The following is a 12,889-nucleotide window of genomic DNA, read 5'->3' on the forward strand; positions in this document are numbered from 1 at the left end:
CTGCAAGCAGCCCGGCCCTCCTGTTGACCTCCATCCCATGGCTGGGAGACCCATGGGGAATAAGGAGATTTAGGAAACAAGCTGTGGGAAACAAGGAGATCTGGGGCAAAAGGAGCCTCATCATCTCCACCAACAAGGGCAAATACGGGCAAGCCCAGCAGTGCTCCCAGCAGCAGGGAGGCAGGAGGCAGACAGCGCTGCAGCTCCTTTGCCACCTGCCCAGTGATGTGGCACTGAGGGACGAGGGTAGTGGGCATGGTGGGGGTGGTCCGAGGCTGGACTTGGCAATCTGAGAGGTCTCTGAATGGGAGCATCCTCTGGGCAGGGCCGGCACCTGGGGGCTGGGATGGAGCCACGTGACAGCAGTGGGGTTTTTAGGGCTGGCTGCCTGACCCCAGAGCAGTTGTGTGGCAGCCCTGGGGAAGGCAGGACCACAAGAGCACCTCGCCCCGTCCTGCTCACCACAGCCATGTCCCGAGCAGCTGCAGCATGGCTGGGAGAGCCTGATGGCTCAGAAGAGGAGCTGGAAGTGGGGGCAGCACCGCGAGCATGCTGCAGGCAGAAGATGTGGATTCCTAAGGGGAGGAATGCAACTGCCTGCCTGGGGGACACCGAGGAGATGAAGGTGAGGAAGAGGAGCAGGCCGGCACGCTCCAAGGCCAGGAGGATGGCAGCCAACGTGCGGGAGCGCAAGAGGATCCTGGACTACAACCAAGCCTTCAACGCCCTGCGCCTGGCCCTCAAGCATGACCTCGGAGGCAAGAGGCTCTCCAAAATCGCCACCCTCCGGAGAGCCATCCACCGCATCGCCGCTCTGTCCCTGTCCTTGCACTGCTGGCCCTGCACCCACTCCGAGTGCCGCAGGCAGGGCGTGCGGGACGGCCGCCTCCTGCCCCCCAGTGCTGTGGGTTACGGCTGCTATCCTCCCGAGAGCCAACTCCAGTGCTATGAGAGCCCGCAGGAGGATCACCCAGCAGCCAGCCCTGTGTTTTACCCCGTGGGGAGTCAGCAGAAGCATGCAAGCAACCCTCAAGCCCTCCCTCTTGCACCGCTCCCCTGGCAGCTGGGGGGGTTGCAGAGCTCTGGCTTCCAATGCTTCCCCATCCACTGAGCCACAGAGCGGGGAGGGTGAAGCGGTGCCAGGAAGGTAACAAAGCGGGGAGTGGGATGGGACTGTGTGCGAGCAGTGGGACGTGGAGCTCAGCTGAGGTGCCATGAGCCCAGCAAAGCCTGGAAACTCAGCTGGGAAGCATGGAGGAGGTTGCTTTGTGCTGGAGGAAGGGCCAGCTCTGCAGTTTCTTTTCTTGTGAGGTTTCTCTGCTGGAAATTGTGACCGTTATTTATTCTCTTTTGCTTGCTTTGTGAGAAAACATGACTTAAAAACCCAGCATCGGGGCACTGGCTGTTACTGTGTGTGAGGTGGACAGATGGTGTGTGTGGATCACACTAAAGCCCCTGGCTCTGGTTCCAGCTGATGAATTAAGGGAGCAGGGGCTGAGAAAGGTTAACTCGGTTGTACTTTTAATGCTAAGCCCATTGGTGCACATATTGGTACGCAGACAGATTTGTAAGCCTGGACCAGGAGGGAAGAGAGACAGATGTCTGCCTTTGGAAAACCCGTGCTTCCTCCTGGTGACTGCAAAGTGAATCTCTGGGATGATCTGGTACCGAGCTCCTGGCTGGGACAGGGGAGGGCTCAGCCCTCAGCTCCTCGTGTACCAGCTTTCCTCCTTTAGAGCCAGGGTGGGGTGGGGGAGCTGGGAAATGAGCCTGGCAGAGGAAAGCCCGTAGCAGCCAGGAGAGAGAGCTCTCTGCTCAGCAAAGGATCCTCCTCCATGCGCTGCCGGTGTGAGACATCTTGGCTTTCATCTCCGGCAGATGTTCCCCTTTCCAGGAGGGCTGCAGCCATGGCTGCTGGAGGAATCCTATGTCTCCCATCAGCATCCCCTGCTACGCGGCGAGGCTCTGCCTGTGTCCAGCGCTCATACACCGTGGTGTGAGCTCAGGAACACCAGGATCCAGAGATGTGAAAGCCAAACCAAACCCACGCCCACCCTAGCACTAATCCCTCTCCATCACAATTCTATTTTCAGTTTTTACCCCACATTTTGGTGTTAAAGCAAAACGGATGGAAATAAATGTTCGGAGAGATGAGAGAACAGGAAAGACAAAACACTTGAGACCATCGAGGCTCCCAGCTTCACGGTTATAAATGCGGATCCCTTTTCTGTCCGGAGGCTGCGGGGTGTGGGGTTGCCGGTGGACAGCGGCTCTTCGGGTCCCCACGGAGTGACAGCCGGAGCGGGGCGGGCACACAGGTGGCACTCCGCGCCCGGGAATCCCCCGGCAAAGCGGGGAGGGAGAATTCGGAGCCGGTGGCGAAGAGCCGCCGCTTGGTGGGCCGCCACCACCCTCCCTCCCGCCCCTCGCACCCGCTGCTGTGTCCGGGGATCCGAGCGCGGGGGGCTCCGTGGGGCGGGACGGAACCGCGCGGAGGGTGGGTGGGTGAGTGGGAGGATCCCACGGGGGGTTTCCCTCCCGCCTCGGCCCTCCGCATCCCGGCGAGCATCCCCTCCTCGGGAGGAACCGAGCCAACCCGGGGGCGGTGCGCTGCCCCGCTCCTGCCCCGCGGGCAGAGCCCCGTTGGCCCCTCCTCCGGCACGGCCTCCCGCGGGGCGCCGAGCCCCGAGCGCAGAGCGGCGGTGGCGGGGCGAGCTCCGAGCCCGCTCCGCCGGGCCATGGCGAGCGGCGACGCCGCGCCCGCGGGCTCGGGCTCCGGCTCGGGCTCGGGCACGGTGCTGCCCAGCCGCCTCCAGGAGACCGAGAAGCTGCTGGCCGCCACCGAGGGCCGGGAGGGCCTCCGGGGCTCCAAATCCTTCACGGCCGCGTTGGCCGGCGAGGCGGAGCGCAACGGGCACGGGCTCTCCTACAAGTCGGTGTCGGTCGGGCACCTGGAGGCGGCTCCGCTGTCGCCGTCCCGGCTCAGCCTGGGCAGAGCCTCCTCCACCGCCACCAGCACGGCGGCTGCCGACCAGGGCCGCCCGCGGGACTACCTGGTGCTCGCCATCTTCTCCTGCTTCTGCCCCGTTTGGCCCATCAACGTGGTGGCCCTCGTCTTCTCCATCATGGTGAGTGCGGCCCCGACGGGCGGCACCGGGCTGCGGCGCTGTCCGCGGTGCTGCGGCGGCTCGGGGCGGGGAGCGACCGGGCGGGGCTCGGAGCTCGGAGCTCGGGCTCACAGATCGGTTGTTGGGGCTCAGGGGCTCGAATTTCGGGGCTCAGTGATCGGATCTCGGGGCTCGGAGCTCGGAAGGGTTGTGCTGCTGCTTCCATAGCTCGACTGGGGTTCTCTGGGATGGCTCACGGAGGAATGGAGTGGGACAGCCCGGGCTGTTGGATCCGGGATTCAGGATACGGGATTTGGGATGCGCCATGTGGGATTTGGAAATACGGGATTTGGAATTCGAAATGTGTGGTTTGGAATTTGGGACGTGGGTTCATTCAGGATGCGGGATTTGGGATGCTGTTTGAGGCACGCCCTGCCTTGACTCCATGCCCTCTCCTCTCCCGGTGGCCATGAGCAGCCCAATTCCCAGCTGGGATGGAGCAGCGAGGCACGGACGAGCTCTCTCCCTCTCTCCGCCCCTTAGCAGCCCAACCCAACCCTGCAGCACCGGGGGGACCCGGGCGGGGGGCTCGCTTCTGCCCTTAGACACTTCAAAGGGAAGAAGGCTGCACCTGCAGCTCCCACATTTGTCCCGAAAAAGCAATTTTCTCCATTAAATATCCCCCACACCTCAGCAAACACACCGACATCAGAGCAGGAGAGAAGAAAGGCAGCCGCCTCCCACTTGTCTCAGCAGAGCCTCGCGAGCACGGCCACCCCCTTCCCCTGCTGCTGCACAGCCCCCGGCCAGCCTCCCCACCAGGCGTTTGCAACGGAGGCAAATCTCGTCTTTGAAAACGCTCAGGGAAAGCCATCCCCTGCTCTCCACCCAAAATACAGAGGCGTCATTCCCCCACAGCACAGAACCAGAGATGTGCAGCTGCCTGCAAACCTCCGTGGCACCCGGGTACCCTTCATGCTGGGGGGTGGGCAGCCTCCCTGCGGTGTGCCGACTTCCCTCTAGCTCTGCAATTGTGTTTTTTCTTTTCCTAAGTCAATGCTTTTTTTTTTGCACATGAAAGCTTTGCTGGGCGATAAGCGGCAAGCAGAGAGGGAAGCAAATGAATGCTTTGTGGAGTTAGTGTCTCATAAATCATTATTTTTTTTCCAAACGCTGCACTCAGATTCCAATAGGGGCCAGGGCCGGGGAAACAAATAAGCTCCAGCCCCTGGGCCTTTCCTGCTCCTGGTGATCGTGGGGAAATGAGCACTTGGTGGTTTTTCCACTGCTCCTGGGGTGCATCTGCTTGGAGAAGAGCCAGAGTCCCATGGGAGTGCAGAGCTCACCCAACAGCACCCAACAGCAGGAGCAGACCAAGGGGAGTGAAACACAGAGTGAGAACCCACACCGAGTAAAACAGTGTGCCCCAAACCCACACTGCTGCTACGGAGCGGTGTGGGAGAAGTCAAACTGTGTGTTATCCATGTAAATGGTGCATTCATCCATCTCAGTCCGATGATGATTTATACCTCCCGTGGAATGTTTTCTTCAACCAAATGCAAGTGTGGAGGATTAATGACTGATTCTGAGTAATGGGTGGCACTCAGCAGAGCACATCCAAAGCCAGTTCATAGATGGAGAGAGGCTGCAACCATTCGTCTTTCTGTCCCTGGGACTGGCACAGCATGGCTCTCCTGATGGCACTCACCTGGCTCCATGCATTTTGATGTGGGTCCCTTCCAGCCCCAGCTCTGTGTTGGGTTGGGTTCCCTAAAAGGTTCCCCGTGACATTGCGTCCCTTAGCGCAATGCTGGCATGTTGCCCTTTGGGGCTCCTCTGCGTCTCGATTAATAAAGAAAATGGTCATGGTTTTATGGAGAATGAAAATCACAGGGTGGCTGATAGGAAGCAGCTATAATCAAACCGTTCCAATGAATAATATATGTGCAGGACCAAATGCTTGCTAAACACGCCACGCTGATGCTGATGTATTTTTCAGAATTGTTCAGGATAAACGATCACTGAACACTTCCAGAAGCTGTAGTGATAAATATGTCGAATCTGTTAGCCCATATATTTTCCTTGGAAGACAGCTAGAGCTGCAAATATGTTTCACCGCAATCTAACCCACACCCTGCAGAAACATTACACTTGGTTACAAACATCTGAGCCTATAAAAATCCCAAATGCCGGGAGCTGTCAGCGAGCAGCTCAGGGACCCCATTTATCCCTGCATGGCTGTGTTCTCCCCTGTCCCTCTGCACCATCCCACGGGGCTTCATTTCCTCCCCTCCTGCTCTGCAATGCAAACAAGCTCTTGGCTGTGTACCGCTGATTTTTGGGGTTGTCTGCCAGGTGGGCTGTAGGGAACCAAAGGGAGCGAGGTCTTGAGCTCAACACCAGTGCAATGGTTTGGCCATGTGATGCCAGATCGCCGTTTATGGGGTGATACAAGCTGAGGGCATTGTAGGTAATGGAGTTGCATGGAGTTGGAGCTGTGCTGGCTCTCCCAGCTGCTCGTTTTCTTTTGTTTTCAATACAAGAAAGCTCACACATGGCGCAGTGCATCTGAGATGCACATTTTTGGAAAGGAAAGCGCAATTGTTTGATACTTTTTCATCCTTGATTCTTGATTCTTCTTTGCCCATGTTGCTTCTCTCCCCTATGCCTTTTCCCCACTCCAAGCCCACCCCAAACAGCTGAGATCACTACCAACGGGCCTTACAGCTCCTTATCCTATTTTCCTCCCTCCCAAACCTTTCTCAGTCGGTTCCGCTGAAGGATCCAGCTCCAGCTCTCAGGGCTCCCTCCATCCCCTATGGACCCCAGGCCACCAGTGACTGCCTTCCCCATCCCACCCCCCAGTTAATGAATCACTTTGGGGACCCAAGTCCCAAATCCCAGTTGTTTATTTTTCCATAAAAGCTCCAGAGAGGGGTGGTTGTTGCTGGTCAATGCCTCTCATCCCAGGCCAGGGACCTCTCACCCAAATGCAGACCTGAACCCATTCATCACCATCCTACCCTTGGGGGGACAGGGGACAACCAATCGACCGAGATCCAATCTATGTCCCTTGGTGGCACAGCTGTGAATTTTGGGGCTGCAGTCTCTCTCAGGAGCCTCTCTCTATGCTTCCCCCCAGTCGCGCAACAGCGGGCAGCAGGGGGATGTGGATGGAGCCCGGCGCCTGGGCCGCATGGCCCGCCTGCTCAGCATCGTCTCCATCGTGCTGGGGACCATCATCATCGTGCTCTACGTCTCGCTCAGCGTTCGAGGTAACACCTCCTTCTCGTTTCCCCTGCTCAAGCAGTGACCTTTCCTTTTTCCCCCTGTCTGTGGGGCTCCGTGGGCAGTTTATGGGACACTCCTGCCCCTACGACGCATCATTCCCACCCAGCACAAGGCACTGAGCACTGCTATGCTGTGCTGATATGTCCACCACATGCAATATGTCCCAGAGAAGGGAATGCTTGCAGCAGGAATAGGACCAGAATTTGAGGTCCTCCTCTGCTATCCCATGTAAGATCCCCCAGGCAAAAAGTATTTTGGCTATAACCCAAGGACTTACCTTAGTGAGGCTGAGTTGGGTTTCTCTGATAGGATAAAAGCAAAGGGACTGAGGCCACAAGTCAGCCTGCCCAGTGGTGCCATCCCTGGGTGTGTGGGGATCTTCCCAACCACAAAGCCACCTTCTCAGAGCACTTGGGGACATGGGAATGTCACATCTCGCCCATTCCATGGCCCAAACCCCAAAGGCATCGGGGGCACCTCTGCTGGAAGTTGCCCTGAAACCCTCTTTCTGTTTTCCAGTTTCCTAGAAGACGTAGCATGCAAATACCTCGAAGAGGAGGAAGACAGTGCTCCTTTTGGGGTTTTTTTTACTTTCAGCCTTGCAACAAAAACTTGTGACAGCGGAGCCCATCTGGAGGAACGTGCGTGGCTGCTCCACCGCCTTCTGGGGACAAGAGGGGATGGACACACGGCAAGGGGACGAGGGACAAGAACTGGATGTGAGCAGAGAGGAGAAGGGGAAATCCACTACCTCATTCCCCTCCAACAGGGCGGGGAGACCACGCTGGGGGATGGACAGGAGGAGGAGGAGGAGGGAGATTCCAGACGGAAGCTTGTTTGAAGGAAAACCTAAGGGTGGACCGCGGCATTTTGAGGAATCCTCCTGAGGACCTTGGCACTGTCGTTTTGGGGGGGTTTGTTGCTTTTTAAATCATCGAATTCTGTCTCTGCAAAAAACAAACAAACAACAGAAAAAAAAAACAACACCCAAAAGCTCAAACTGCCACCAGGAGCGGAGCGGTGTTCCATGCATGAGGAGGGCGAGCTGCAGAGCGCGGCGGTGCTCAGAGATGCGGTGGGTGCTTTTGTATTTTTGATGAGGAAAACAAACAAAAAAAGACAAACAAAAAAGAGACATTGACCATTTGCATGCCTTTGGGAATGTTCTCCCTGTCTGCTCGTCCATCCACGCCCCTCCATCGCTCGCAGATCAGGGCTGGCAGAGCAGGGCGCTGCTGCATGGGAGCGCAGCGCTAACGGAAGGGATCACGCTTTCTCTGTGCAACCACACGTTTCCTTCTCCATGCACCCAAAGCGAGGTTAATGCCACTGGCACTGAGCACAGCTCCTGGTTAACCCACAGCGGCAGCACTGAGGAGCAGAGCCCTCCTGCCTGCTGGGTTGTGTTCATCACACAAGAGCTGCAGCAAGATCCGGCCCTATGGCCGTGCTCATCTCCCCTCGCCTCTTTGGCTCCAACTGAGGGCTCCAGGGGACCTTTAGAGGGATGGAGGAGTCCAGAGTCGTGCTCTTGTCATTACCCATCTTCTGCTCCTTGGACATCTCCAGCACCACTGGAGCGTGCTGGGCTCGGGTCCATGAGTATTATTTTTTAACATTTTGTATTTAAAAACATGTAAAGAATGCTGACTTTTTGCTCCCCATGATCGTCCCAAGCCCTGCTGCTCCCAGCCAAGTCTTCCACGCCATGCAGCCCCATCCGACCTCTCTGTTCCCACTGTGGGCTGATGCTGGTGCTGGCATTTCATTTGGCTGTGCAGACAGAGCAAGGTTCCCGTTGCTGTACGTTTGCAGATGGCTCCTGGCTGTGCCCATTGGCTTTGCATTGGCCAAGCCTTTCTTTTAGCAAAACTTTGCTGGTGCAATTCCAAATTACAGATGTGGGAGCTGCACCCACAGCCTGCCCTGGGACGGTGGGGTGTTTTGGGGGCACCCTACCTGGAAGATCCACAAACCAAACCCAACATGTCCAAGAGCTCTGCCCATCTGGTAGCTGTTGTACACTGTGGTGCACCAAGAGGAGCCCCTGAGCATCCCTGTGCTTGCATCCTTCCCAAACTGGTGAGCATGGGGCACGTGGGAAGGCAGTGGGGAGAGCTGCTGTGCCATAAATCCTTGAACAATAGGGATGTAGATGGGATTGTTCTCTTGTCACTTGTTTAGCTGCTCTCTGTTACACGGTTTCCTTTGGGTAGAGGTAATCTGAACCCACGGGATAGGAGAGCCAAATTCCTGCGCCCACCGTTATGTTTTTCTTTACATCCAAAAGGGGTGCAGGGACTCAGAGCAATAGCACGGTACCACAGCAATTTCCTGGGCTGCCTCCCCACCCGTCCCTTTGCCTGCATTTTATTGCAAACCGTGAGCTTCTGAAAACGGACCAAATTCAACTCCTGCGTTTGCAACTCATTCCTTGCACACTCAGGGCTGGAGAAGCTCTGTGCTTGGCTGTGTGCAGAGCCCACTGACACCTGATCCCCTGTCCCTCTTGAAGGGGGGATCCCCGAGGATGAGATGGGTCAGAGCATGGGGGAAACTGCAGCACTTGAGAGCACCAAATGGAGGATGGAACGCTGCCCTGGCATTACACAAAGCCTTCCAGCTCACGGCCTGAAGTGCTTTGCCACGGCTGCAGCCCCGCGGCGAGGGCTGCGCTATTCTCATCGCACAGATGGCAAAGTTGCTCCAAGTCACGTGTGCCAGCAGCTCAGAAAAGAAAACAGTTCTTTCTCCTCCTCAACATAAGTAGGAGGGAATGCATCCGTCCTTTGGATCTGATGCTTCCGGAGGGCTCTTTGCAAGCCAGGACCACCTTGAGGATATACAGAGCAGGACCGGAGGGGCAGCAGAGGCACCAGAAGCCATCTGAGTGCAGGAGAGAGCAACAACTTCCCAATAAAAAAAAAAAACCCAGAACCATAAAACACAAAGACCCCTCAACTCCTTCCTCTTTTCTCATCTCCTTTCTGGCTGGATACAACTGCACTGCCCTGCACTCTTCAGTACATCTCTGTGCTCTTCATCCCACGCTTAGACACAGTGGAACATCTCTACAGCCAGACGAAATGTTTTCCTTCCTTGCAACCCTGTGCTGTTCCAGAAGGCTCCCAGGACCCACCAGACCCTTTCCCCACTCTCCATTGAGCTCCCGGTGTGTTCTGCAGCCCGATCCTGCACACAGGACTCTGCAGGAGCTGATCTCTGCAGCACTGTGGTTTCAGCCAGGCTCTTTGTGGGATGCAGCGACCGTGGGGCAGAAGGGATGCACAGCACTCAGTGTCCAATTGATGACTGCTGGTGGAGAGACCACGAGGGTTTTAGCATAAAGGGAAGAAAATGACAGAAGAGCTTTCCCAGTTTGCTGCATTGGTGATGATTTCCCTTTTTCTAATCATTACTTCCCTCCTTTCCAGTTGCTGCCAATTAAACGCCAACCCCACTCCTGTTCAGTCCAAGCCCAGGATGGGGCTGAGCCACCCCTATGAGCTGCTCCCGTCCCCGGTGCCCCCAGCCCCATCCCAGCACTTGGCCGCTCATCGCTGCCCAACATGAACTGACTGCAGATTGAATGCCAATTATTTTCTTTCCGCTTGCACTCTTTCATTTTGGCAAAGCCAAATTTGGCAAAGCTAAAATCTCCCATGCTTGGGGACAAGCCCAGGGGGTGAGGGAGGGAGGGAGGGAGGGGAGCAGCCTTTTCAAAGCAAGGGGTGTCCCAGGGCACAGCCCCAATCCTCAGAGCCCAGCTGGAGGAGCGCTCAGCGATGCCATGGACACTCCAGGAATCTCCTTGCTGGTCGATGTTTCTTTTTCTGCGGGATGATATGGTGTACCTTATATACTTCCTTTGTATTTCTTGGCATGAGAAAAGAATTAAAATGTAACATGCATGGTCAAAGCCAGACTTGCTTCTTCTGTCTAAATGAGAACAATATATCAAATTCAAACTGCTCATTTAATTGTTGCTCCCCATTCCAAAAGCAATGCAGCATTTTGGCTGTGGTGGCACTGCCACCACACCTCACCTCTGCAGCTCTGCATTGTGCACAGCCAATGAGGAGAGAGCACAGGCACATTCCAAACCCAAATCCTCAAATCATTGATCAAAACCACAGATCTCCTGAATGGCAACCGCCCTGAGCAGCCTCCTCCATCTCCTCATTCCTCACCAAATGGTGGCTGAAGGAAGGAGCCCGACAAAGCTTTGGGCTGTCGGTAGGCAGGGGTAGGACAAAAACCTCCTTTTCTTTCTCAAAAGACAAAAGCTACAGTTGTGGTTTGGGGACCCATCACCCACATGAACACTCAGGCAGCACTCAGACCAGCCCAGCCTTCTCCATGCCCTTCCCCTTTATCACAACACCATCGCCCACTGGGCTCTGCACCATGCTAAGACATTTTGAACCCTGTTTCTTTGCCACATCCAGAATTTCCCCAGTGTGAATCCTATCACCCACAGCACAGAGTGCTCCCTCTGCCAGGCACAGTCCTGGAGCAGTGAGCAGATGGAGCTCCAGACCTCAGAGGTGGGAGCTGATGGCCTCTGCTCCGCTGTTTTGCTAAGGGGAGGGCAGCGCCAAGTGCTTTCGCTCCTGTTTTATTAATACTCTGCTCTGATGGCTCATGTATAATAGATAGGAGAAGGAACAGCGAAAGGTTTACATCCCATTTCCTTGTGGATATGGTTCTTGCTGAGCACCAAAGGCTCTCCATTCACCTCTAATAAGTTTGTGCGATGTTTGGGGGTTTGGGTGAAGGACACAAAGTCGGTCACCACTTCCCCAGCCGCTTCCCATGGGAGCTCCCAATGGAACACAGGGAGACGTCGGGATTTGCTCTGGCACCCATAACTCCACACTCAGCCCTTTCCTTCTGCTGGCTGCTGCCGAATCTCCAGGTTTCCTAAAATAGAGCTGTGGGGATTCTCCCTGAGCTGAGCACAGAGATGTGACGACCAGTAGCCCTCAGTGCCTCCACTCTGCAGGGCGGTTGGAGCCACCGAAGGACTCCTTACCTTACGAAGCTGCAACAGAGGGGGGAACAGAGCCTTCCCAGCAAAACACCTCCTCCTGCCGAGCTCGTAGGGGTGGCTGGCTACAGCCTGTGGGTCCTAAGGAATTTCTCCCATTATTCGGTCTCAGGTGCCATTCCTCAGAGCCCATTTGTTATACCCTTCCCAGCTCTGAACACCCAAACCCACGCGGCAGCATCCCTCCTTCCCATTCCTCCCCCTCCTCCCACAGCAACGAAGAGCTGAAGTATTCCTGGATGAGAACAGATGAACTCATTCATCCCCCAAATGTGAGCTTTGTTTTTCCTTTTTACATTTCCAAGCCAGAATAGAGGTTGGAAAGTCTTCAAATTCCCCCAAACACGGGGAAACCCAGGAATAGCATCCTGCTGTCCCTTTGCCCTGCTTCAGGTGCACCATGGGCTGAACGCTGATTTGGGACAGGCATCGCTGGGGGCTGGCAGCCCCCTCCACCCCTTGACATAAGGTTGTCATAGACTGACTCACCGCCGCACCTCAGTGATGGCTGTGGGTAAATTTAGCTCTGGTGACACACGCCTGACCCAGAGGGAACTCCTCTTATAGCACAGAGGGAAACCGCCTGCGTCCCAGCGCTGTGCCACCGGAGCACGGGGACGCACCGCCCCACCTCACACCTGCGCTGATGACACGGCCTGATGCTGCACAGTTACCCTGGAATGGAATTAATTTTCATGCTGTCGCCGCTCAGCCCTTTTTTGGGGCTCCTCGCAGTTCCTTTTTTTCCACCTGCGCTGTTTGCAGAGCTCCAAGCGCAGGCAGCCGTATGAATGTGATGGCTCAGCAGCATGGCACCAACACAGCCAGCTCAGCACGGGGTTGGGGAGCAGCCTGGGTACCTGGGCAGTGCTGGAAGGAAGTTTCCACTGCACAAACAGCAGCAAAATGGGACCTGTGGGGTCTGCAACGTGCAGCAAGAGGCCACCAGCTCCTCCCGGTGCATCTTCAGCAAGATGCAAGCTGAAGGATTCTGATTCTTCTTCCAAGAGCACTGCATGGGATGGGGGTGGGCAAGGAGGGTGAGAAACAGCACCCGAAGAGGTTGCAATCTGCCTTCCAGCACTGCTGAGCAGACACTGCACTGTGCATCGGGGGTGAGGATTCATACAGACCTCAGCGGCAGTTGTGGAGAAGAAAACACAGTGAGAGGACCACAAATGCTGCTTCAAATGGTGGAGGGACTCTGACTGCAGCCAGAGCTCTCCTCCTTTACAAGCAGTGCTACCAAAAGCAGGTTAGCAAAGCCTCAGGGTCCCATTAGGAGCAAGGAATGGCAGCAGGAAATGGAGGAGCTGAGCGCACACACCACGCAGTGTGCTGGGAGCTGGATGGTTAAAAATGTATCTGGAGCTTGTGCCACCATAAATTATTGACTGTACAGGGAGCTGGAAAAAAGGATTCAACCCCATTAATAATTTAC

General features: G+C 55.9%; 2 protein-coding genes across 2 annotated transcripts; both read left to right on the forward strand.

The window, feature by feature from the left end:
* Positions 1–438: 438 nt before the first annotated feature.
* Positions 439–1,111, forward strand: BHLHA9 (basic helix-loop-helix family member a9). Its single transcript, XM_048967267.1, has one exon. The coding sequence runs from the start codon at positions 470–472 to the stop codon at positions 1,109–1,111; it is 642 nt and encodes a 213-aa protein (XP_048823224.1). The 5' UTR covers positions 439–469.
* A 1,583-nt stretch (positions 1,112–2,694) lies between these two features.
* TRARG1 (trafficking regulator of GLUT4 (SLC2A4) 1) lies at positions 2,695–10,332 on the forward strand. Its single transcript, XM_048967269.1, has 3 exons — positions 2,695–3,128; positions 6,250–6,382; positions 6,918–10,332. The coding sequence occupies exons 1-3, from the start codon at positions 2,739–2,741 to the stop codon at positions 6,923–6,925; spliced, it is 531 nt and encodes a 176-aa protein (XP_048823226.1). The 5' UTR covers positions 2,695–2,738; the 3' UTR covers positions 6,926–10,332.
* The last annotated feature ends 2,557 nt before the right edge of the window (positions 10,333–12,889 follow it).

The sequence above is a fragment of the Lagopus muta genome, chromosome 20 (assembly GCF_023343835.1).
Source record: "Lagopus muta isolate bLagMut1 chromosome 20, bLagMut1 primary, whole genome shotgun sequence".
In the NCBI taxonomy this organism is placed as follows: Eukaryota; Metazoa; Chordata; class Aves; order Galliformes; family Phasianidae; genus Lagopus; species Lagopus muta.

Excerpts from the sequence above, each read along its gene's own strand:
- BHLHA9 (XM_048967267.1), top strand. The coding sequence starts at position 470 with ATGTCCCGAGCAGCTGCAGCATGGCTGGGAGAGCCTGATGGCTCAGAA.
- TRARG1 (XM_048967269.1), top strand. The coding sequence starts at position 2,739 with ATGGCGAGCGGCGACGCCGCGCCCGCGGGCTCGGGCTCCGGCTCGGGC. Across the intron at positions 3,129-6,249 it reads CCCTCGTCTTCTCCATCATG|TCGCGCAACAGCGGGCAGCA; the intron begins GTGAGTGCGGCC and ends GCTTCCCCCCAG.